The following is a 24,945-nucleotide window of genomic DNA, read 5'->3' as shown; positions in this document are numbered from 1 at the left end:
GCATTTAAGTTGACATTGAATTGTTTACCCCATTTTCTATTGGCTGGTGCTCCAACCTGACCCACTACAGCGACCAAACAGTAGCACAGGCCTCAGATCCCTTCAGACCCATGATTGGTTAACCAGTGACCATATGTATAGTGAGTAAGGGTGATGATGTAATACAGCAGCCTTAGGTCTCAGCACAAATGACCGCCTGATGCCTTAGTCACGTTCCTCTTCGCGTAGACAGTAACCCGACGCAGAGCGAGAGTGTGTGAGACTGTGAGACGAGTCATAACAATAACACACAAATCTCAACATCAGCCTCAATAAACCGCCGTCACCACTTCACCTACGCCGCTCTGTCTCCTCTGTGTTTGTGTCCCAGGGCTGCCGATTGGAAGCTGGACGCTCCTGACTGGACGGGACGCATGCGTGTGACGGCCCGGGGCAATGTGGCCTACGTGAAACTGGAAGACAAAATCTCTGGTGAGAGAGAGAGGACAGCAGACAGGACAGTTGCCGTTGTTTACCGGCACTGCCGCTGTTGTAAATCATTTCGCTGTGTATTGTCCTTGAATGCCATCAACCCCCCCTTCTTCCTCTCTGTTACTCGTCTATTACAAGGTGACCCAGCCCACGTCCAAGCCGCTTATTCAAGCAGACAGGCTGATGATATTTCCGTCTCCTTCTGCGCATCCCTGTCGTCCTCAGATTGTACCTTAAATTGGCCTGTTTAACAAGACTAGAATCCACCTTACATGTTTTATTCTTACACAGGAAAAAACATTTAATTGTCTATTTTAAATCTGAAAGTTTCTTAGTTGAGTTTTGGCTTGGTGACTGGAGCCTTTTGCCAGATCGATAAATGAACACATGTCTTTTGTTTTAACCTGCAGGGGAGCTCTTTGCCCAAGCGCCATTGGACGAGTACCCTGGCATCGCAATGGAGACGGTCAGTGACTCGAGCCGTTACTTTGTGCTCCGCATCCAGGATGACAACGGTGGGTAAACGGTTTGTCGTTAAGCCATAAACATTCAGTAAATGTGCTCATAATTTAGAGGACAATGATCCGAAGCACAGGCACGTAGGTATTTTTACAGTTTATTGAGACGCTCGTAGGTTTAGTATGTACTACCTTGCCAATCCTTTACCAACCCTTGATTGTTGTGTTCATTTAGGGCGCAGTGCGTTCATAGGCATTGGGTTTGGAGACCGAGGCGATGCCTTTGACTTCAACGTTGCACTTCAGGACCACTTCAAGTATGCAGCTGCTTCCTAGTGTGTCATGAATCAAAGCTAATTCAGGAGTGATTTATTGAACTATCTTTCATCCGTTTGTTTGTCTCCCTCCCTCCAGGTGGGTGAAACAGGAAACTGAATTTATTAGGCAGGCGCAGGCTCCAGACTCTACTCCTAAACTAGACCTGGGCTTCAAAGAAGGACAGACCATTACTCTCAATATTGGGGTAACCTTATTTTCATTAAATGTAAGCTTTGAGGAGTAGGAACCCCCAAATGTATGCTACGATTTAAGATGAAACCATGTGACAGTGGAGAATGAATTTGTGATCAGGGTTTAACTTTGAGTCTAAAACTCAGACCACCCTTCGGCTTTGTTGACAAGCAATCTGTAAACTCACCCAGTTTCTGTTTCTCCTCATTAAATATTTTTTTCCAGCAATCAAAAAAGAAGGACAGGTCTCGTCCGCAGAGTTCAGGTGGCTTTGGGCTTCTGCCACCTCCACCTGGGGGCAAGTTAGCTCCACCCCCATCATCCAGATCTACCAATCATAACACACAACCGTCTGCAGGAGGAAGTGACACTGGTAGGTGTAACACTACAGTGCGGGGAGATGGAGAGAGCATGCACCTACTTGAGTTGCGGTCTGTCTCGTGTTTTGTTTTCTCATAATCTGGATAATAAACACGTCGTGATCTCGATCTGTAATCACCAAATAATTATTAATCACGAGAAAACTATTTGATAGCTTGTTGCATCAAGATCACACAATAATAAATGTGTATAAAGATTATGAGAAGTAGGAAAAATGATGCAGGTCTTGATCCTAAAGAGTGTTATGTTGACATCAGAAAATGTATTCCTCAAGATCACGAGAACAGAGAAATTGGAGATAAATTGTTGTTCTTTTAGTGAACATATCTATGGTTAAACATTGTACTCACCTCTGTTACCATAGAGACAGTCGTATAAAGCAGAGGAAAGTTAGTCCGTCGTTGAAAGCTTGTATTTCCTTGGCCCCACTGGGATCTGTTGTAAAGCTGTTCCCAGTGGAGCACTTGTATCCAGTCTTTACTGTCAAAGTGTTGAGTGCAATGTTATGTTGAGCTGCAGGAATACTAGCCAAAACTGTGAGGTAGACTCCAGTTGGAAAATACAGGAATTTATTTTATTCTGCTTAAAAGAAAATGATGGTTGCTCCTCTCCTTTCTGGCCCTCCGTAGTATAGATGTGTTTATTCTGCAAATCACATCATCTTCTAACTAAGAAGTGTCATATTCGTCCACGTGCATGCTAACTAACCTTGCACATCGTTTCGGTTTCACGTGTTGAGGTTTGTCTCAGATGTCTGCAGCCATTTGAATACAATGGAGGTGAATGGAAGTTTGGTTGTGATGCTTAAAATATGGAAAACACATTTGAAAACTTCAGCAGCAGTTTATCTTTCCACAAATGTTTTCAGTTTTCATTGGATCCACTCTCTACCAAAGAAATAGTCCAGAAGAAACAACAAGGTGTGTGGATTATCCAGAGTAAATGGGAGACTGTTTGATTGCCTCGGTTGTAATGTCTTCAGTGCTTTGAGCAGCACAAATGAAGTTCTATTAGCCTCCATTGTGTTTGGGGGGTAGCGGAAGTTTCTGAGGTTGATATCTCAAAACCTCAGCATATAATACTGAAAGTATCTGCATGGCTTCATACCAGTAGGGTAAGTTACATTTGTATGAATCAGCCCTTTAGCTAAAAACAGTCTTCAGACTTCATAGCAGGTGACCAGATTTTCTTGCTATCTATTAGTAGAATTCACAATACATTTCTTTAAATGCTGAATTCTCAGTCTGATTAGAAACAACATCAAAAATCTATATTTGTGTTACTTTGACAGAGGTGCATTATGTTTCTGTTTTATTTTTTTAACCACCAGGTTTTTTGCTAGACCTGGACTCCAGTAACTCCAACTCAGCGGCTCCATTCGACCCCGCCACCACAGCCAGCTCTGACCTGTGGGGAGACTTTGACTCTGTATCCCCAAAGTGAGGAGAGATTGATTTTGTTTTTCTCCCTTTTATCTCTCTGTAAATTTATGCAGCACTTTTTTGCAAGTTTATTTTCCCCATTATGGGGTCCCGTATCTCTCCCTGCCAAGCAGGGTAACCCCCTGTACTAGTAAGTTTTGTTTTAGCTCAGTTCCTAATGGCTTCTGTTCTTAGCCAGAGATGCACCCAGACCTCACAGTCTAGTCTTAATTTAAAAGATTTAGAACTATAAGCCATCTCCGCATACTTTCCCTCCCCCTCCTCATGGGGATGCTCTTGCTTTACTCCTTCTAGATATCCACTGTAGCTCTCTAGTTTACATTCCCCTGTTTGAATTCTGCCTTGTCCCTCTTTCTCCTCCTCTCAGTGTTTTATTTGCTAATTTCTCTATTAGAGTATACATATTAAAAGTATGACTAAGGGAGACATAATCATAAACATCTGATGATGAAATCTAGTAAAATATTATAATGAATGAATTTTATGTACAGAGAATATTTATTTTAAATGTATATATTGTCAGTAGTTTGTAATTATTGTCATTGGTGTTGTCACCTGTACGTACTGTAGCTTATTTCTCCTCCAAGTCCCTAGCAGTGGGACTGACTATATGCACTGACTGGCAGTCTAGTCTGTCTATGTAGTTAGTAATGCATAAAATCTGAATTTAACACAGGGATTGTTCAAATCTTAGACTTAGGTTATAGTGAAGTTTACCATAAAATGATTTAACTTGAAAGAAATATGTTAAGCTGTAGCTGATTTACAGAATTGTTGTGCTCTCTAACACTCTCTAGTGGGCTCTTGTGACTCTACAGCATCCTTTTTGAGAGAGATGTCAAATTGAGCTGCAGCTGTTGAACACATATTTCACTGGGGATGGGTCCTGGGCACAGTTTGCATTATTTTAACTGTAGATCAGTACAAAGAGACAGGGTAAGTAGGAATGTTGGATGCGATTGGGTGTTACCAAAAGAAAGAGAGGCATCAAGTGCTTTTATCTTTGCCTCAAGGGAAAATAGAGATGATTTAGTCCATGTTATGTCATCTCTACTCAGCACAGCTGTTAAAGCTGTGACTGGTGAGTCATTTAGGTCACGACCCCGCTCCTGCTCGATGAATAAGTCTGTTTCTGCACCGTCCCGGCTGTCTTGGGAGAGCTTTATCTCCTCAATTCCTTACGAGGAGGTGATCAGGTCGTAGACCTCAACTGCAGCATGTTGTACTGTGCAATTGAGTTTTAACTGTGAACTTCAATTCCATGTTATGGTGTGATGTTATTAATGGTATTCTGATGCAGATAAATGCGATGTGGGACCAAGCTGGTCTGTGTTTGATGCAGTGTTTTTGTTGTGATATTGTTACATAGCGAGAGATGGATTATGTTGCACTGGTATCACATGCACATGTGTTGTGACCATTGACAGTATATATAGGTTGTGACAGACGACAAGTGGTGTGATGGTGGATGATGATTGGAGCACAGAGAGATTGTGTGAGTGTAAAGCCCTAACAATGTTTGTCAGTGTTTACTGTTTAAATTATATGCATCTCTCCCAAATGTTACTTGTTATTCAAACTGTATATGTGTATGGAAATGTATATGGAAATGAATATGCAAAGAAAAACATAAAGATATCACTCTATGACCATAATGTTTATTTGTTTTTGTGTTTTTTTTCCTCCTAAATCAACAGAGTGAAAAAGAACAAACCAACGGAGAATTAACTTGTGAACAAATGTAGTTTTATTTTCTTGGATACAATAGTGCACGTAATACGGGATTGTGAATGAGTACCTTACAATCCAAAACAGAGTGGGTCTTTCTTTGTACAATGAAATGACTCAGTGCTGCTATAGGCCCATTACTACAGTACCTTAAATGGGTCGTAAACCATGGAAGACATGATCTGTGTCTAACAACACACAGACGAAATGAGCACACGTTCAGCGTTCACACACAAAAGACTAATACATAAAGATAGATATGACTCAGCTCACTTGTGTGTATGTGTGAAAGAGAAAGAACGAGACCCCCAGGTGTTGAGTGGTGGATTTATGGTGTTATGGGCTGTTTTTATGACAACGCTTCTGGTTTTGGTCTCTGAGGGGCTCCATCCTCACCGGTGGCCACATCAGGCCTTGTTTGCCCAGGTTTTGGGGTTGCTACGGCGATTGCGACAGCGTTTCCTATTAGATGACCTCTCGACACGCCTGGGCCACCCGGACAACTCTCTGCACAGTTCGGCTGTAACGTGCGAAAGACACAGATTTGTGTTAATGCGCGATCACGCACTCAACATCATGTTTGTTTGACTTGAGAGTGTCTCACCTTTCAGAAACTCATCCTGCTGGCATACTGTCCTCATGCAGATCTCATTGTTGATCACATAGACACGAGGAAGGCTGTATCAGAAATATAATAGCATCATGAGTATTGTTAAAGAACTGTAGTAGTGATACAGTTTGAGTAACTAACAGTAGGCTAACTAAAACATTTAAAGACTGATCTTACCAGTAGTGGAACATCAGGTTGAGGTACTCACTCAAAGTATTTACAATTTGTTTTAGTTTTTTTCACTCCACTGTATTTATCTGCATGTAGATATTGTTGCTTTAATGATTTACAGACAAAATATGGTTAGTTTATGGGGAATTTGTAAGATTGAATTGACCAACAGTAAATAAAGTAGTGAAAATTAGCTCCACCTGGACCAGTTACAGCATTCAAATGTTGCTTGATGCATCCATCATAATCCAAAAATAAAATTTTTACTATCAAAACCCCCAACTGGGGATATTCTGCTGCATAATGAGTACTTTAAGTTGTAGTACATTTAGTTGTTAATTACTTTAATGAAGACCCTAATTCAGGTTCTTATCCTGAGCAACAGAGTCTGACATGAACTCACTGTTTTCTTCAGTTACAGTTTTTGGTTGTTTCACATGAGAGATTTCTGCATTTCTGCTTTTGTCTTTGCTGTTCTCACTGTTTCCAAGTGCGTGACGGCTCAGTTGGAAATAGGTTATGTTACATACATCTGTGCACCAATCCGAGTTCAGCAACATTTGAATCCAAATCTGATGACAGTTGAGTTTCCTTCAGGTTGACAGGCAAAATGTGATCAAACCACACCCACACAGTCCTGATGAAGCAGATTAGTGTTAAATTCACAATAACCCAATAAGGATGTGTTTGATGTGCTCATTTAGTCATGAATATTCAATGTCATAGACAAAAACTCAGGGGGCTTTAAATTAGATTACATGTGTACATGAGTATTTTTATATTGTGGTGTCACTGCTTTCACAGTAAAGGGTCTGAGTGCTTATTCCACTTCTGATCTCTGCAATACGTCATGTGCGCTCAAGAAATGATCACAGATGACGCTATGCACTTAGACATTCACAGCTAAATTCAAAAAGATCACCTGTAGAGACAAAGACCACCAATACATCTCTTGATGGGCCGGTGAACTGAGTACATCCTGGTGCAAGGATACATCTCCTCCCTACAGTCTGCAGAGACAGAAGATACATGACATATTGAAATTGGATCCGTCACAATGACGAGATGAAGCTCACAAAACGTTGTGCCAGCAGTTTGCGGGGGCCTCCTGAGAAGCAGTTCAGAGGTCATCTTCAATCTGCTGTCACTCACTTGCTGGCAAGGTGCCTGCAGGTGCCTCAGTGCTCTCTAGAAACAAGGAAAGGAAAACACAATAAGATTGGGAACAGATCCCACCAGTGACCCATTGCAGTGACTCACAGACGGACAGATGTCATGCAACATAACTCGTCCTGATCAAAAGTGTGACTTATGAGGAGAAGAACATTACCATCCTGCTGGGTTTGGGCTACAGCTGTGAGCGCTGTGGAACAGAAACCACATGAGGGGAGTGTTTCGCGGCATAAAAACAAACACACAGCGACTCAACCATAATTAAACAAGATGATTTGTGTGTTCTGTTTGGCAGCGTTACCGTGGAAACTGCAGAGGAGCAGGACCACTGGAAAGCTGCCCATTCCTTCAACTTGTAAGAGGTTAGCTTTACGAGCTGGAGGAAACCGAAGAGGAAAAGAGTCAGGGTGATTTAACAGAGTGGAACTGTTCAATATCCTCACTCAACATTTTTGTGCTGTTTATGTTTCCTTTAATCTCATTGCATATAAATGCTCCCAACGTTCCAGGCCACTGTAATGTTTTCCCCAAAGCTTCACTCCAGCTAAAAACACAGAGCGTAGTGCTGTGTTTTGGTTAACAGACAAGTTGTCATCGTTATAGAAGAGTGCCTGATGTCATTTTGCTGTGGAATAATCTGTTATACAGTATATTCGTGTATACTTTGGACTGCTTGTAAACAACTAGATAAAAGTGGCAGTGGAGCAACTATTAAAAAAAAAACTTTTAAATGACACTTTCTACCTGTGAAAATGTGTTTTTCTTCTTTCACTCACTCCTTTTCCTGCTTTTTCTCCTTCTCTCCCGCCCTGCATCATTCCTCTCGTGATGTGTCAGTGTAACTTTGGAGTCCAAGACGTGAGTTCTCTCAAAAGAATGTGTTTTTTTTGTGTGTGCCCTATTTGAGCACCCCTCCGCCCCTCCTCTGTTACAGTCGCACATTCTTTTCCAGCTTTCTTTTCATAGGACATATCACTGCTTTCCAACTGTACGATCAACACTAACCCCCTTTTGAGCATCACAATTTTGTCACAAGTTGTGTCTTTTCTGCTCCGATAATCCCAGAGTCATACATTCACACAATTGCTGAATTGAAAACTCTGGATTGTCCGGGTTTAGCTCCGTGCATGCCTCTGTTGATCTGTTTGTGAGAGTGACATGTTTTTCCCTTTTTGTACTTCCTAAACTCTGTATGCAACCACTCATCGCATAGCAATAAAATCTTAATACTGAAGTGAATCAGTTAATCAGCCAAGCATTCACTCTTCACATTTCATGTTTAGATCTAATCATTAGGAAATATCCTTCCATTAATATATTTGGATGTGAGATATCCTGCATGTGCAGATGCTCCTCTGTGCACTTCCTACAGTATGTGTTAAAATCAGGTGAAAAAGAAAACATAATTAACTTGTACTCACAACTTTTGCTGTCGTCCACAACTGCTTTAGTTTTATGAATCTTTTGTCTTCCCTTCTTTCCCCTCCTTCCCTCTCCTCCCTCCTCCTCCTCCCCCTCCCCTAACCATCATAGTTCTTTTGCTTTTTTACTTTTTTTCCTGCCCCAATTCGGTATAGAAAAATAAATAAATTACAATCTGATGTCTTCCATGAAAAGTTTGTCCCTTTGGTTCACACACACCTTTTTCTTTTCATCTTGAGCTAGACAAATGTACAGTTCATGTTGGGGTCACCACACAAAGCAAAACATTCAGACTTTACATTAAATGTCTAAAGGCACACACAGGACCAAAGACTTTTATTGACCTTAATTACTCTCTTTAAATAGTTCTCGAAGTCTTTGTAAACACATATGTAAAGATACCACTGACTGTATTTAAGATATTGAGGTCAGAAATGCAGGTTTGTCTGACTATTTTCTACTCTTGTTGTAAGAGCATGTATTTTTCTTTTTCCCAGCAAGTTACGTTTCTCCTGGAATCTGCTTGGATTTGTTGGCGTATTAATGGAGAATATGAAATTTGAAATGAATGAATTAATCAGAGGCATCCAACCACAGTGGGCCTCAAATTTCACTTTTGCGCTACTTAATATAACCTGCAGATGGAGCAGTGCACATAGAATATGGTCTTCAGGTTCTGATGCCAGGGTTAATTAAAAAAAGTTGGTGAATTGGTGAATTGATACAGTTAATATTATCAAGTGAGTTAAAGTCTTTGATTATCACTTAGACTACTGTAATGTGAGTTAAACAAAAGATGACCTAACCCAGGTAATCCCTGCAGTTATAATCAGTGACAGCCAATGTTTCACTCCCCTAATTGATTAGTTGGTCACTAGAACATTTCTAAAGATGTTTAAAACACCAAATATTTTCTCCCCTCAGTTTTATATCACTGCAAACTGAATATCTTTGTGTTTGGGGGAAAAAAGAGACAATTGAAGAGGTCACCTTGGGTTCTAGGAAATTGTGATGGGTATGTGTTTCTATTTTCTGACATTTTATAGAGTAAACTATTAATCAGTTAATTGAAAAAGTTGCTTTCGCAGTTTACAAGAATAAATCTTGCTCGTTTTGTTCTTATTTTGAGAATGCATATCTTTGAGGGAACGTGGTTAAAACACAAGTTAAAGAAGGCGAAATGTAGAAGGAGACCTCATCTGCTTTTATAGGCCTATATTTTATATTTGTAAAATAAGCACATTATACAAGATTACATTTCTCTGCATACGTATTTGCTCAGTTGACCTAACTGGATCATAAGAAAGACTGTGATCCTTGATAAGCCCAAGGTATTTACACTCTGTCTCTCAACTTACTAACTTACATAATGTCTACATTTCATTGTTGTCTCTCAAGACTATGTCTGAAAGGACAAGAAATAGATGCGGCACAATAACTTGCAAAATGGCATCATATTAAATCTCACACAATTCAATTGATGAACGTCAGCATTAGAGTATAAAGGATTTTAACCAATTTCATAGACAGTTTATGTGTGCATGTATACATAATTATACACGTGTCTGTCATCATTAACCTCCAATTCCTTCATGATAAGTTTATATAACCTGTCCTTTAAATATCCCAAGTGGTTATCTGTGCAAAGATGAAAGTGACTATCAAGGCCTTAGTTCTTGACCCTTTGTCTCAGGGGCTCTTTGTGTTGAAAAGATGCCTTTTCATTGGGAATGGGAGCTGCATTGGGAGGGAAACTTGACTCTGCAATGGCTTCAATGGACTTGACTAATATAAATATTGCTATGCATACCACTGAAGTCACACACGGCAAAACTCTCACTGGCGTAGTCGGTACAAGAGGGAGACACTCATCATCCCCTTGACATATCGGGACTACACGGACTCCAGGGTGTGTGCCGGTAGGGTGGCCCTAACAAGGTCGACTGGGCAAGCCCGATGACAGCTTGACAGATGGAGGCAGTGTAAGCAAAAGGGAGGAGGAGAGGAGCCAAGAGGGACGATCAATCCTTTGAACACATCAACCTGCCACTCTTCTAACGCTGCTCCGACGTGAGGGGAAAGCAGAGCTGAGAGGGGCACACGCACACATGAAGAAAGAGAGGAAATGCAAGAGTGGAGTAAAAGAGTCAGGTGGTGGGGGAGCGAGAAAGCAACACAGAATGGTTAACAGCAAACATGCCAGATAGTAAACACATGATAATCTCCCAACTTGTTTATTAGTTGGATGCCGATACATGAGGCATGCCAGCTCTACAGCACAGTATGCTCTCTCACCAACCTCCTACTGACCCAACACACTCCTCCTTCACTCTGCTTCTCTCTTACTGTCTCTGCATTTCAACCAGCTGACATTTTTCATGTACTATTTCCAATGCAAGACGTTTGAAGTAGTAAGGACTGACCAAAATATCTTCACAATGTAGAAATGTCCACACTGTGTTTTAAAACTTAAAGATAGCAATTCAAGCGCGCACACAAATACACACAAACACGGCAGCAAATGAACTCTCCCATTAGCACATTGCAGTTCTCAGTAACTGCTCACTCCCGACATACTACAAACTAGATCCAGTGTTTCCAATCAACACTTCTCGCCCAGCAAAAGTGATAATTTGAGGCTCTTCTAGAGAATCAATATCATCCCTCTCAGTGCTGGTTAAGCAATTAAAGTAATCGAACCTTAACAAGCAGCCAGGTAACAGAGAAGGCTGTGGGTGTGGGGGGGATCAAGGCCACGATGAAGTGTTTTGATTCACTGTGGGGATACATTTCAGACATTTGGCCATATGAACTTTTTATTTGCTCCACTCTCACATCATAAATCTGGCTCTTATACCAGCGTCTGTCTTTGCAGCTATCATTCTCACATCATGTGACATCTTTTATCAGATATCTGTCTAAATATCTATTACATCTAACGTCATTTTCCAGCTGGTCTCCTCGTCCTTCATCCATGTGGCCCATAAACATATGAATAAAAGAACATGAAACTCTCGCTCTCTAAAGACAGAAACAAGGTAACTAATGGTAGATATGAAATATACATTTTGAAGACGCTTTATCGGCAGTGAATGTGGCACCATGCAGACCTTCTAGAAGTTTAAACTTTTGTGCCAAAGTCAGCTTCATTCATTAGTGGTAGCATGAAATACGATTCTCGCTGACATTATAAATCTAAATCCGATGTTCTCGGGTTTCGAGAGTGGGCAGTGTGTCTTTCATCTTCACAAATGTTTAAAGGTCTGCCGTGACTTGGAAGAACAAACAAGATTTAAAGTCAAAAGACCCCTCTGACATTGCATTTGGATATTAGTTAGGACCGGCAGCACACATATATAATTGTCCTTGTTTTTCCTGTATTCATCATCCCTGCTCTCTGTCCTCATGGACTTCGAACAGCTTTGCACCTCGATTAGCATCTTTGTGTTGGCACTCTATTGTCTCTGTGGTGCGCACCATGTGTTTCCATTTGTCAGACTGTGGTCCTCCATTAACCCCCCACCCAAGTGTCACATGAGCCTTGTTTGTCTGTTTCCCAGAAAACAGCACATCCCAAACAACTGTTACTAGAGGAGATTTCAAGTGTTTTAATGTAAACATACTGTACTATGAGACACAGCTAAATAAGTAGTTGTTGGTTCATGTTACTGGCGACATTTCTATCCCATGCCCCGTGTCCCACATTTTGATTGGCTCTAGTTTTCAAATGTTAAACCACTCTATGACAGGTGCTTTTCTAAAATCAATTGTATCCATTAGTTATGAAGAAAGCAGGGCAGGCTGTCATCACAGGGCTGTGTTTGATATCAATCAAGTGCAGATTAATCTGTCCCTGTCCTTGCTACGCCACGGCCAGCATGGAACATTTTGAGTCACCACAAAGTCACAAGCTATGCAGATTTAGACGGAATATGATGGAAAATACCACAAAGAAAAGGAAATACAGTTATAAGAAAGAAGCCGGTGCACGCTTCCTTTTATGTTTACTGTATTTACTCTGCATGGAAGTGGAGAAAGTTGCATTAAAGTACTTCATATGCTAAAGACCCAACCTGTAACCTAACCTGCATAACATTGTCTATTGTCTGCTACTTAATCAACCAAAGCTTAGATATGTTACAAGCTAAGGGGCAGAATAGAAATGTTTACTTTTTCGGAATTGATCACTTTACAGAATTGATCCCACATTGTCCCTCACAAAAAAAATCGTTGTCCCACATTTGAATTGTTGTGATCTAGTCACCCGGTCCAGGGAGGGACTGACTGAAAGGGAGCCAGCCACCATGGTTGCATAAAGTAGAAATGATCACAGAAGCAAAGATGAAAGACAAAGACAAGGCCCAAGTGGCATGAGAGGAGCAACGCAAGGGAAAAGTAATCAGCAAGAGGGCCGGAGATAAAAACAGAGCAGAGACGAGGGAGTTAACAGGCAAGATGGGTCAGAGTGTTCCATCAGATTGTGCTGTTACAGGCCTGCGGGCGCCAAGGCAGCCTGACTTTTGCATTTGGAGGGCTGTGGAGTGCAGATAGTCAGGGGGAGGTGATGATGTGCACGGTGTGTAAATAGATGGGTCTGGGGTCTATTTATAAATCCATCTGGAGTGGCCCTTAGCAGGGGTTAGCACAGTCACTACTGACATACACACACAACTGCACTGCACATTAGCAGCTTGCTACCAACAGGGATCCACTCCAAACTGAAACTGAGATATTGTGCACGTTGCACAAGCAACAGTGAACATGATTTTCTTTCCTTTCAATTATAGCAGTAGAGGTAAACCCAACTCCATTTGTTGTGAGCAATAGTTCATTTTGAAGGTGTACTTTATTATTTTATTGCTGCTAAGTTCTTTGCATCTAAAGTGGTAGACAGTTGTTAACATCGTAGCAGGATTCAGTGGTGGCACAGGGGTGCATAGTGGCTGCAAGCAATGCCAAAGCATTCTCTTTGGGGCTCAGTAATAGGAATGCAGGTGATTTTTCAACCAGTTATTGTCCTCTGTGACAGATGTAGGACAAATATCTCCTGGAACAATATGGAGGTCAACCTGCCATGTGCCTTCATTTCACATGAGGTTTGTTTTACTGTCAACATGTCAATCAATCATGTATCCAAGCACAGTGTAATATATTAAATAAAGATAATTTTGGGTTCAAGTAATTGGCAGTGTGAATAAATGTCACAGCTCTCCTGCTGCAGGTAGTATGTCTGGGGTTTGCATCACGCACACTTGGAAGAAGATCATGCTGGTATCACTATCTGGTTGTATTGTTCAGTCCAATTTTAGATGTGCTCCTTGTGTTCAACAGCACCTGTTGCCTCACCACGTCAAAGATGTCATCATAGGTATACCTTTCCAGAGTCTCCTGTAAAGGTTTTATAAGTTCTCTATGATTATATATAAATAATTGATTCTTTATTTCATTATTTACACATAACTAAAAAGTAAATTATGTTAAAAGTTTCTTTATTAATTAAAGTGTTGGTTAAAAAACACAGCAGGTAATGTTGGAAGGAAACTATACTGATACATCAAGCAAATGTTTCTTATTTATAGGATATGATATATTATATATTTATGTATGGGCAGTTGTATTAGAATTCATTATTAAATTCATTATTACAACATTATTAAATCATTTATTTGGTTTACTAAGTTTATCTTTACATTATTAGGTTTATTAGTACAATTATATTCCAACTTTTTTAACCTTTAATTTGTTGAAAGATTAAAATATCCTGATCTCCTCCTATGCACCATCAGAAACACTGATATTTCAGTCAAAAGCAATCAGGGACCCTGAGGTGAGGTTGTGTGACAATAGCCGAGAAGCAGCAGTAGGAGTTGTCCTTGCAGTAGAGCATTATGGTGTTTTCAAAGGCTCATCTTCAGATTTACAACTGTATATGAACCAAAAGTGCCATTTTAAAACACAATTTGTCTTAATTGTGTAATTTTGCACCATTTAAATAAAATGGACTTGACTTTAAATGATGCTGTATGTGTAACTTATGAACTGTGTCTCATGAGAAGTTCAGACAAATACAAGGAGTTTATTTTATTTAGACAACTATTCCAATACAGATTTTTAAAGGCACTATTATACAACTTGTAGTTTCAAACATCAAACATTTCTTATTATCGGCAGACTCTTCTCAATAAGGCACACACACATACATACACACATACACACTGGACTATATACAACAATGAAAGTAACTGTAACTTTACTAAGGATATTTATAAAAAATATGAAAATATAGCACCTTATAAAGTTTATGTTTGTATCAGACTTAATCTATAATCATACACATTGCAGCATAATACCAAACATGTTATATTCATTTGAAACAATTTTATAAAGACAAAGCTTATCTCTCCCCTCTTCCTTCCCTCACCAGCTCCTCCGCTACCCCACCTCCCTCTCTTATTTTTCTGGCCTCATTCTCTGCCTCGTCTGCCTTCCTCTTCTCTTCTCTCTCTGTCTCCATCAGCCACGGCCCTCCCAGGTAGCTCAGGATCTCCTCTGGATTCCCTCTGTGTTTAGGCTCAGGGTGGAGCAGTTCTTTCAAAAGAGTCATCACTAGTGGGCTGAGGCCCTCGAACTGTGAAGGAGGAGGGTTGTCCCTTTGGTTTTCATTCATGATTGTGTAACTGTCTATTACCTTCTCACCAATCCACTCAACGTCCCTGATATTCTCCTCTTTTTCAGCCTCACGGTTGAACCACTCCTTGTATCTGCGGTAGCCACGGTCATCACTGGTGCTCTCCTCCCAGGGAAAGCAGCCAGTTAAGAGGCAGTAGACGAGTACACCAAGGGCCCAGCTGTCCATACTGGGCTCCACTGTTATCCAAATGTCCTCCATCTCTTCTTCATTCCCCTCACACACCCTCCTCTCCATCTCCCTCTCGGCTTCTTTGACAGGTTCCACCTCAGGAGTACAGAAGGGCGACTCGTACCAGACAGCACGAACAGTGGAGCCGATGGCCCGGGTGAGGCCAAAGTCACCCAGTTTGACCCAGCGACAGGAACTGTCACACAGGAAGATATTCTCAGGTTTGATGTCACGGTGGACGAAGCCCAGGGAGTGGAGATGTGTAACAGCTCCGCTCAGCTGGGACATCACCCTCTGGACACGCTCTTCATCCAGCCCAACCTGAAAGAGAAAGACCAAAAAACATACTCTCTTTAATTTAATTTCATAGGAGATTAAAAAGAGTCTGGTTAACACTGCAACGCTGGCACAAAGACAAACAACATCTGCGTCACCAGAATGGTTTATGACGCTCTTGGAAGCCCCTGCTTTACTTCATGTACCTCCACTTCATTCAGTGAGAGCAGGGTGCCCTTATACTTATCACTACTCTATTACTGGCAGTGACACAGACACAGAAGAGGGCGAACTGGAAGCTCTTTATCATGCAGGTCTGAAAAGGACACGGTCAGCACATTTACATTTTCCATGCAGGCCTAAAGTGTAAGGCTTTTGAACTGCAGCGGCGTTGCATTTGATTCAAATTGTCATGCAGATGTTAATCTACAACCTTGTCTTTTTGAAATTACATTCATTACATATTTATTGTATGAATTATGTCCAGGTAACATTTTTACAGTGAAGAAAGTAGTTTGTTCTTTGGTAAGGTTAGGAAAAGATAGCAGGTTTTATTAAATCTTGATAAACTAAACAATTTTCTCCTTTGCTTTAAACCCTAACACCACAATCTTTCCCTAACTTTAACCAAGTGCTGTGAGTGCAAAAAACAATTGTCATTATGTTTGCGTTGGTGCGAGATGGCAAAAAACAAATTAAATATATTTTCAGTAAACATCATTAAGATGTTTGGTATCAACACTTTGCAACTTGCAAGATACATTAATTGGAAAACTTTCCTTGTTTTGTTGATAAAAAAACATAAGTTGGGTGGCATTACATTTCTTTTAAAATGTGTTTTTCCTGTTACAAATGATTATGATATAAATGTAATTTCCAGGAGACAGAGGCGCAACCCAACCTGACAATCATACCATGCAGGACATAAACAAGTTTAATGCCACAAAGCAGCCAGACTGACCTCTGATACTATTACACTGTAGAGGTCACCATATAGACCAGCTTGCTGGGCAAAGACATAGTAGGACGGTGTGGAAAAGAAGATGCCAAGGGCCCGTGTGAGGGAAGGATGGGTGCAGTAAGAGAGGGAGAGGTTGTATTCACGCAGGAAGGAGGTGAGCGAGGTGGACTGACGAGGGAAGAACTTCAGAGCCATAGGGGTTCCTGAAAGGAAAGAATCAAGACAGCATGTGTTGAATACTACAACATCTAATCAGCTTTAGTCTGATGTTGTCAAAAAGCTGTCATCATTGAAGGAATGTGAATGTTATGCATCATTCACACTGTGAACAAATATAACTTCCCCTTTGGGGCGACTCTGTTACACAGCTACATCCCAGTTGCCGCAACTCTATCTCAGAGAATGTACCAAAGCACTTCATTACAGCAACAGAAGCGCAAAAGGTTAAGTGAACACTATCAAAAGACAGACCTGTCCTCACATTACTGCAGCGCTCACCCTTTACAACATGTGTAGATTCTTCACTAGAAAGAAACCTGAGTCTGGGATGAATGCGCTGCAGTAGAAAGATAACATTTCACTAATTTCAGATTGGGCAGGAGGTTCAGAACATAATGAAAAGTCTTAATTAAATGTATTAACATCAGGAAATTTGCGGACTAAATTGAAATGTAACAGGCTGAGGCTGCCATGACCTTTAACCTTGAGTTGTGCACTAACCTCGCTTTCTGTGTACAGCTAGCATGACCTTCCCGTAGGATCCCTCTCCCAGGAGCTTTACCACCTGGAAGTGTTCGGATACCTTCAGACTGGGCATGGACTGCGCCGACAGGAAACATCGCTCGTCAAGTTCCTGAGCAGTTACAGCCTATTTACACACACACACACACACACACACACAAATCCTTATTTAGTGTCAATTCATGATTGGTTCAGTTGCTTCAGGTGAAAGGAGATCTACAGCTTGACTGTCATGTGTTGATGTTGATGATTTCACAGAATGAAGTCTGAATCTGAGGCCGAACATATTCGAGTGTTACCTGAACCTACGACTTTAAAAAGGAACTTGCAACTTTAAATCTCATATATCTCATTGGTTGCAATACTAATACTTTGCAAATACTATTTTTTGTGGGTTGTTGTTTTCTTGTTATTCATACTATCAACATGCTATCCAGGCATGTATTTGTCAGAAATGAGTCGAACATATTGTGTTACGTTCACTTTCTGCCGATCTGGCATGATCTCTATCGTCCTACACACGGGATAAACTTTAGACATCAACGTGATGTCTTATCAGTGCGATCAGAACATTTGGCACTGTCGTTCACTTTCCAACGTCATTCACTGTCCGTGCAATCACATCCTTGATCACTTCCTTTGAAGTAGATCCCTAACCACATAACCCGGCCAATTAGGAAAGCTGTGAACGGTTACCACACACAGCTTAACACAAAAGATAAAGCGATTGCAGGAGGATGACATATTTTTACTTTTGACCTTCCACATGTTGCGTAACTCTGCTCAGTGGGCAACAGATACATTTTAATTAAATTACACCTGTTACGCTCCTACAAACAAATGTAACATTCCTGGTGGTTATTGATATTATATAGATATTATTGGACCTGATTATGTTTCTTTGAAATTTTCCAATAAATCTCTGAAGGTGATAACAGATCAAATGGTGCCATGTGACACTTAAGATTTATTTTTGAGTTATGGCAGCAGCTGTAAAAAAAAATGGATGGATCTCAGTTATGAGTTGCTGCTCGACAAACAAATGGATCTGATGTACAGCCAAAAATAAGACTGCAGGTTTCAGCCAGTCTGAGAGTGCTGTTTGTCACAGATGTTACCAAGACAGCGATATTTAAAATAGAGCTGATGATGGGCTGCTTCAAAATCAATGGTGTACAGGTTGATGCTGCTCTATTGGCGCACCAATGTTTTCCACTTTGTATCTCCAGAGCGTCAACTCATCAGACATTTAGAAAAATGACTAATAAAATGCTCCATTTGAAACAATTTCCAAATGCAAAGAAAGTAAATTTGGAAACACAATGCTTATACTTCTAACTCTATGGTACATAGTAATGTATCTATATATGTATATATCATATGCATATGCACATATAAAAGAAAAAGGTATTTAAATAAAATATTTTGTACGTGTATATTCGTGGTTGCCTTTTCACAGTTCTGAACTCAAAGCAAAGTGTTAAGTTCCTGAATTCAAATCTCAGTTGGGTTTCATTCACAGAGCTGTTAACACATGTTTGGGTTATCACATTATTACATTCTCCAGCTGCTTTTCATTCCACTCACGCCGGAAAGAAATGAATATAATTTATTACGTTTTGATAATATCTTGGGACTGAGTTTTCAGCAGGTCACAGTTTGACTTGGTGATTTAGTGGCTCTGATACATTAATAGTCACAGATGCATGTAAAACATTTGCTGCATCAGGAGCTTCCTGACATTTGCTATGTCCTTAAAGCAGAGGTGATTATTAATTAACTCCCTATTAGTAAATGGCACTTTCTTTAAAGCGACAAGTGATTTTAATAAGGGCTTCGCATGAGCTAATGTCATTAACAAATTTGAAGTCCGGTACAAGTGCTCAACATTACAAGCTGAAAATCTAACCCTCTCTATGGCACTGTCCATCAAACATTTGCACCCTCAGAATAATTTTGCAATAAAAAGCCAGCAATGCATTTGTGCACTGTCTGCATGTCAGCTCCTCATATAGCTGCAAAAACATGCATATAATATATAACCCCCCCAACAAGTTGTACATACAGGAAGCAATTGCATTCATGCATGTTTTTGTTGTTTTTGTTTGCACAATATGATTATTTTATTAATATTACTTAACTAATAAGACTGCCATTTAAGTGTGCATGTAATGTATTGCAGCTGATTTATCTTCACAGGAATAAAGTGCAATACTTACTGTCATTTTCTGTTTAGTTGGCTGATCTCTGTTCACTTTGTCTCCGCTCTTTTCAACATCTAAAAACTTAAACTTCAGACAAACTGCTGCCACTTAAACTATTCTGTGTTGGAGTTCAACTGTATGTCCTCGGCTGCACTGATAATTAACTGGAAGTGAAGCTGATTTCTTTTTTGCCTTTGCTCCGTGGTTCCATGCAGTAGCACAGCAGCTTTATAAAGGAGGCTCATAGATGTTTACTGGAGACCTGGATATTGACTGTGTGCCTCTTCCCGGGAGACACACTGAACTCTCTCCCTCTCTTTTCCTACTCTTGTGCCAACTCTCTCTCCCTCTGCCTCTAGTCTGTTATGCTGGCAAATACGCGTGAACCAGCTACAAGGCATGTCAAACCTCCCCCTTTACTCCTGTGCACCCCCCCACCCCCCCAAACTCCCACTATGCAGCAGTGTTAATATCCAACCGTTTCCAATCAGTCAGTCAGTTGGACCACATTAACCCATCGCTCTCCTCTCCTCAGCTGTCACTCACTTTCTGTCCAAATACACACCCCCTCCTCCCCCTTCTCTTTCCATGTCTCTCTCTCTTTCTCACCCTCTCAGTCAGTCTGAGTCAGTGAATTCCCCCCACAGTGTAGGATTCCTCATTTAATCAATAGGTATGCTGGAATGATCGGAATAGGCTAACAAGCTGTACCCATGATCCCTGAATCTTACTGGGATTACAGGCTATAGTCAAACATGCCACTTGACCCTTTTATTCTCCAATATCACTGTCCTTTCTTATTGTGCTGTCTAAGTATGCAGGAGGCATAATAATGTTTAAAATATTTTAAATCCATGTCATTTCCACATGAAATCCTCTAGCATCTTGAGTTTACAGGGAAGAACACCTTCAAGATTTTTCATTATTATTTTTAGCATCATCAACAAACTTTTCCCCATCCTCTTACTCCTCCACTCTCTTGTCATGAAACCCATCTCCCTTTTATCTCTTTCCAAGTGCAAGTTATGGCCTACCATCACAGACTGACATAGCTAACAGCTGAAACTTTGCCTTGCAAAACACCTTCATTCTGTACTTTGCTGTCTACATGCCAGCTGTTTCTTTCGCCTGCTAAACACCAGCTGCAGGTCTCCAACTCCTATGGCCTCGACACCCTCCTCCTCTTTCTGTCCACTCAGATAGATTCCCCTGGTACTACACACTACAGAACTATTATTGCCACGGGCCTGATGGGTGTTCGTTATGTAACACAAACACTAGCTGCTATCACAACGGCCTGGTCCCTGCTCAGGTTACTACCACTGTGCTGGTCATGTCGCCGGTCATAGACCAATGACCAATATGTACTTCCATGTTTGTGCCTGCACCACAGGGTCCTCTGGCCCCTGCTGTGACAACCTTCGACACTGAAGTACATCTTTTTATTGCTTTCACCAAGTTGATGCCAGGAGAGAGTCGATTTCATTCACAAATACAAGACGTAAAATGCAAAGCGTAAATAGTCTCCATGCAATCATATACTACATGAATGCGGATTCATGGATACTGATGCTCAGAGGATCTCACACACACACACACAAGCACAAGAGCACACACTTGTGACAACTTTACTGACAGTTAAGTTGCAAAATGTTTTACAGATAAAATGTTCTTCTCTTACACATATACAAATGATTATATAAATGTTGCATACAGTTTGAATTGCAGTGTAGAGGATTTTGTTTACAGTGTGTGAGAAATTAATCTTTGTAAAGTGCACATTTGTTTTGTCGTGTATTAACTGAGAGGAGACAGCAAGATTTTTTTCCTTCTTTTTTCTCATTAAGAAAAAAAAAGAAAGAATAAATTGACATAATATTTAATTGCAGAAAGTCATATTGGTTTGTAATTAAATAAATTTCTTAGTGCTATAGCTGTACAGGGTCACATAATGTAATGTTTCAGTTTCCTGGTACGTGTTGTGAGAATGGTGCAATGAAAGAAAAAATTGATTTCAAAAGAGGATGAAGCATTTTGCAACACCAGCTGTTTGGAAATTATAGGAAGAGTTCAAACTATAGGGATCAAAAACACCATTTTAGTGTAATTTTATGCATTTCAGAACATAGACCAAAATAAAAGTCTCCTACATATCACAACTTGAAGGTAAATAGTGTAAGATGCAAGTGTGTAAAGCAAGAACACGACTGGATCCAACCCACAATCTCTCATTGAAGAAAACATGACATATATTACAAAAAAGCAAATGTCTGAATAAAAGAAAATTAAGACCCGGCAGAATCATGTGACGGGTTCCAGTTTTAAAACTTGCATCATCTTGACCAGATTTGAGTGCTGAATTAGATTAGGGCATCAAACTTTTATCTTGGGACCAGCCAATGAATGTCAACCAAAATGAGCTAAATGATTAAAATAATTATTGATCCACTTAGATATTTAGAAGTTAGTAGATTTGATGTAACACATTGATCAAACACCAACAATACAATTTATTAAGCTTGTTTGATTTTTTTTTTTTCGAACTGCCAGTTTTTGGTTTAATTGTGGTACTTTCCTTGTTTTCATGTTCATGACTCATGTTGTCTCAAACTCCTCTCTTGTGACAGATTTGGGCCAATTAGCGTAAAAAAGGAAATACTGTATAAAGTCTCTCTGTGACATAACAGTGGAACAACACCTATGAAAATAGCTTTTATGCTCGTTATAATCGCCTGCATTTCTTTGTTTATCTTCATGAGATTAGTGTTTCCAAAGCAGTGCAACCGTGAGTTACAGTTATATAGTTTGCTTGAGTCACGCTGCAATGTTTCCTCCAGTCTCATCCTCCCTGGTGAGAAGGCAAAGATAAAAGGATAAAGAGATGCAGGATAAAATGGGAGCTTGTAACACACATGCATGCCAGCTGTTACTGTGTTGTTCTGATCTATGAGGCTTACCACATATTATTTATGGTTACACTGACAGACGTTTCTGAAGGAAGCTGTTCTACTTGATGTAAGAGTCGGTACAACAGTGCCTCTGTGTGGACAGTGTGTGCGATTGCATTACTGAAGAGAAACCACAGACAGTGTCATTCATTACTTTATGTTTAGAGAGTGAGTTTGGATTGTAGATTGGTCTTTCTTTAATAAAAGTGCTGTGAGCTTAAACTTAAAAGTGCAAAGACATGTTGCTCAGTTTTGTAGGTTTCAGTATGAAGTGACATGTTGCAGATTAAAGTTTTGAAACACTGAGTATAATCAATCAATATTCAGCACCCGGCTCATGTGTCTCTCCTCTGAGCCTCCGACAAGAAGACTTCTGTTTGACGAGTGGTCCTCTGAGGAAGAAAATTCATCAGAAACTTTTATAACCTCCATCTACGTTGTCCAAATGGCAAACATGAATACAAAAGAGCCCTGTGAGGGATGATTTTACTGTCAGTCTTAATATTAAAGGACAGGTTGATGTGACAATAATGGTGATGATGTCTCATTGTGACTTTGTGCACCATGTTAACAAAATAAAAAGTTTATCATACTGAACTATTTTTAGAGTTTTAAAGGTCCAGTGTGTAACATTTAGGAGGATCTACTGGCAGAAATGTAATTTAATATTCATAGGTATGTTTTTATTAGTGTATAACTGCCTGTATATATGAATCATTGTGTTTTTGTTACCATAGAATAAACTGTTTTATCTACAGACACAGGTCGCCTTCCTTGGAAGTCCGCCATATTGAACCACCATGTTTCTACAGTAGCCCACAATGGACAAACCAAACACTGACCACAGCTTTACAGTTTTATATATTATACTATACTAGTTTATCTACACAGTATCAGTCCAGTTATTCTATTGGTCATGCCAGAAGATCACATGTCTGAGGACTTGTGAGATTATTAATTTCATGGAAAGAAAAAACATGTATTCACTTCTGGATTTTTTATTTTTTGCTGTTTGGTTGAAATATTGAATAGTTTTTCCTCTTTAGGCCTTGAATAGTATTAAAAAACCTAACCATGAGGGAGGTTTAAAGGGGAAATCTCTCTTTGTTAGAACAACTAACAACCCATAGACATCTGGAAAGTGAGAGACCCCAGCTAGACACTGCTTTGCACATGCACATGCTGAAAATTAATATTCAACAGTGTTGCTTTTTATAAGCCTGTGGTGTGTTTTTAAATGTAATTAACTAAAGAGTGCAGTTAATTACAAGTATAATGCAGCATAAAATGGAAATGCTCAAGTAAAGTACCTGAAAATAATATTTAAGTACAGTTTGGTCCTTTTAAACAATCCTTTCCACATTGGTGTATTATATTAAATTAAGGTTATTATTTCACATCTGATAGACCTGTAGAACAACTACACAAAACATTAAAAAAACAACTATTAAAACATGTAGAAGAGCACGAAAGAGGATGTGATTTGTTCCCCCTTACACAGTCAGTGGGCTGAATTTGAATAAATAGGGGAAATAGACCAAACACCCAATCAAACGTTGCGTCTTTAACTCTCCCTCGGAAGCCTTTAAACATTCACGAAACGTCGTTTTGCGTGTGTCTTTTCATTTGGGACTTTAATTTTGCCTCAATTAACTCAATTAATTATTCATGAGTCTTCTACTACCATCCCAGGAAAACAAAGCTACAGGGGGTGCGGTCTTTCCTGTAGTCGAGAACGGAAGCGGAAATTCGGCCATCTCCTCGTACATTCAAGCTACTACAGGGTCAGTACACACTTGATTTTGGATATTTATTGCGGCGTGTTGTCAGTATTTTCTTGACATTTTCGGCTCGTCGTTCAAACGCGTGTGTCCAACGCTGTCCTGGAGCAGGTTGCCAGGTACAAGCAGCTCGTAACAGTGTGACAGCCTCTGTTGCCAGGTGCGAACTAACTAGCAGCTAGCTCGCTAACTGCTGCCCTGCTAGCTGGCTAATCTTTCCCAGCAGCAGCAGCAGCAGTAAGTGATTTTCTTCTGTGAGTCCCAACTGTGCAGGTCACCTGAACGCACCTTTCTGCTGTGGTAGGTTCAGTGTTGCGATGAGAGAATACGCGTGTGGTTTGACTTTGCCTGCCTGTTCGTAGCCTGCTAACTTGCAGCCTTCTGCACCCTCTGTTTATAATACTTTACCCAGACTTCACTCAAACCCTGCTGGCAATTCCTGCTGCTCTTGTGAACACTTTATGTCAGGGTATCCATTAACTCTTGTGTGTGTAGTCACGCCGACTCTTCGGTTAAGTTAACAGCTGTTCATTTATATGTATAATAACGTCAGTCTGTTTGGTTGCTGAGCTAACTTGGTAGGTGTGACAGGGAGAGCTGCAGTTGTCTGGATGGGGAACGATTGTTAACCTTATCTGTGTGCAGGCCAGCTGGGTGGGGGGGGTGACTGCATCCAAGTGATAGGGAGGAATAAGTTATAGGACTTCACAATTAATCGCAATCATGTATAAGTGCAATATCCAAACCGCAGAAGCTGCAGATGTTTTTGATAACAGGTAAAATGTGTGACAAACAGCATTGTAATGAAG

General features: G+C 40.3%; 4 protein-coding genes across 11 annotated transcripts in view; 2 read left to right on the top strand and 2 right to left on the bottom strand.

Annotated features, from left to right (window-relative positions):
* Window positions 1-370: 370 nt before the first annotated feature.
* LOC118336117 (adaptin ear-binding coat-associated protein 1-like) lies at window positions 371-4,917 on the top strand (the record flags this gene model as incomplete). The annotated part of the gene is given in 6 exon segments (XM_035672696.1): window positions 371-471; window positions 882-986; window positions 1,165-1,246; window positions 1,344-1,452; window positions 1,665-1,812; window positions 3,151-4,917. Coding segments are annotated over 6 exon segments (658 nt in total), but the record flags the coding sequence as incomplete, so codon positions are not given.
* Window positions 4,918-4,986: 69 nt separating this feature from the next.
* On the bottom strand, window positions 4,987-8,453 carry mfap5 (microfibril associated protein 5). The gene is made up of 7 exons (XM_035672716.1): window positions 8,366-8,453; window positions 7,246-7,320; window positions 7,102-7,134; window positions 6,924-6,959; window positions 6,694-6,781; window positions 5,595-5,668; window positions 4,987-5,510 (listed from the first exon to the last, which is right to left on the bottom strand). The coding sequence occupies exons 2-7, from the start codon at window positions 7,286-7,288 to the stop codon at window positions 5,398-5,400; spliced, it is 387 nt and encodes a 128-aa protein (XP_035528609.1). The 5' UTR covers window positions 7,289-7,320; window positions 8,366-8,453; the 3' UTR covers window positions 4,987-5,397.
* Window positions 8,454-14,422: 5,969 nt separating this feature from the next.
* On the bottom strand, window positions 14,423-19,806 carry sbk3 (SH3 domain binding kinase family, member 3). The gene is made up of 4 exons (XM_035672664.1): window positions 19,423-19,806; window positions 17,183-17,330; window positions 16,463-16,665; window positions 14,423-15,546 (listed from the first exon to the last, which is right to left on the bottom strand). The coding sequence occupies exons 1-4, from the start codon at window positions 19,426-19,428 to the stop codon at window positions 14,761-14,763; spliced, it is 1,143 nt and encodes a 380-aa protein (XP_035528557.1). The 5' UTR covers window positions 19,429-19,806; the 3' UTR covers window positions 14,423-14,760.
* Window positions 19,807-23,984: 4,178 nt separating this feature from the next.
* epn1 (epsin 1) overlaps window positions 23,985-24,945 on the top strand; it is a 12,320-nt gene continuing 11,359 nt past the window's right edge. For 3 of the 8 annotated variants that reach the window (XM_035672609.1, XM_035672610.1, XM_035672602.1), the window contains exon 1: window positions 23,985-24,139. The gene's annotated coding sequence lies outside the window, so the exon portion shown is untranslated. The other 5 variants (XM_035672608.1, XM_035672604.1, XM_035672605.1 and 2 more) reach the window with 4 other exon arrangements.

Source organism: Morone saxatilis, unplaced genomic scaffold (genome assembly GCF_004916995.1).
Source record: "Morone saxatilis isolate NCDOM2014 unplaced genomic scaffold, NCSU_SB_2.0 Contig24, whole genome shotgun sequence".
Classification (NCBI taxonomy): Eukaryota; Metazoa; Chordata; class Actinopteri; family Moronidae; genus Morone; species Morone saxatilis.
This window is presented reverse-complemented; position numbering and strand designations above follow the sequence as displayed.

What these genes read in the sequence shown, in the direction of transcription:
- mfap5 (XM_035672716.1), bottom strand. Translation starts at nt 7,288, where the DNA reads ATGGGCAGCTTTCCAGTGGTCCTGCTCCTCTGCAGTTTCCACG. An exon ending in GCTCCTCTGCAGTTTCCACG is followed by an intron (nt 7,135 to 7,245) that starts GTAACGCTGCCA and finishes TCTGTTCCACAG; the next exon opens with CGCTCACAGCTGTAGCCCAA. An exon ending in GCAGGATGAGTTTCTGAAAG is followed by an intron (nt 5,511 to 5,594) that starts GTGAGACACTCT and finishes CGCACGTTACAG; the next exon opens with CCGAACTGTGCAGAGAGTTG.
- sbk3 (XM_035672664.1), bottom strand. An exon ending in AGCTGTACACAGAAAGCGAG is followed by an intron (nt 16,666 to 17,182) that starts GTTAGTGCACAA and finishes CTTTCCTTTCAG; the next exon opens with GAACCCCTATGGCTCTGAAG. An exon ending in ACAGTGTAATAGTATCAGAG is followed by an intron (nt 15,547 to 16,462) that starts GTCAGTCTGGCT and finishes TTTCTCTTTCAG; the next exon opens with GTTGGGCTGGATGAAGAGCG.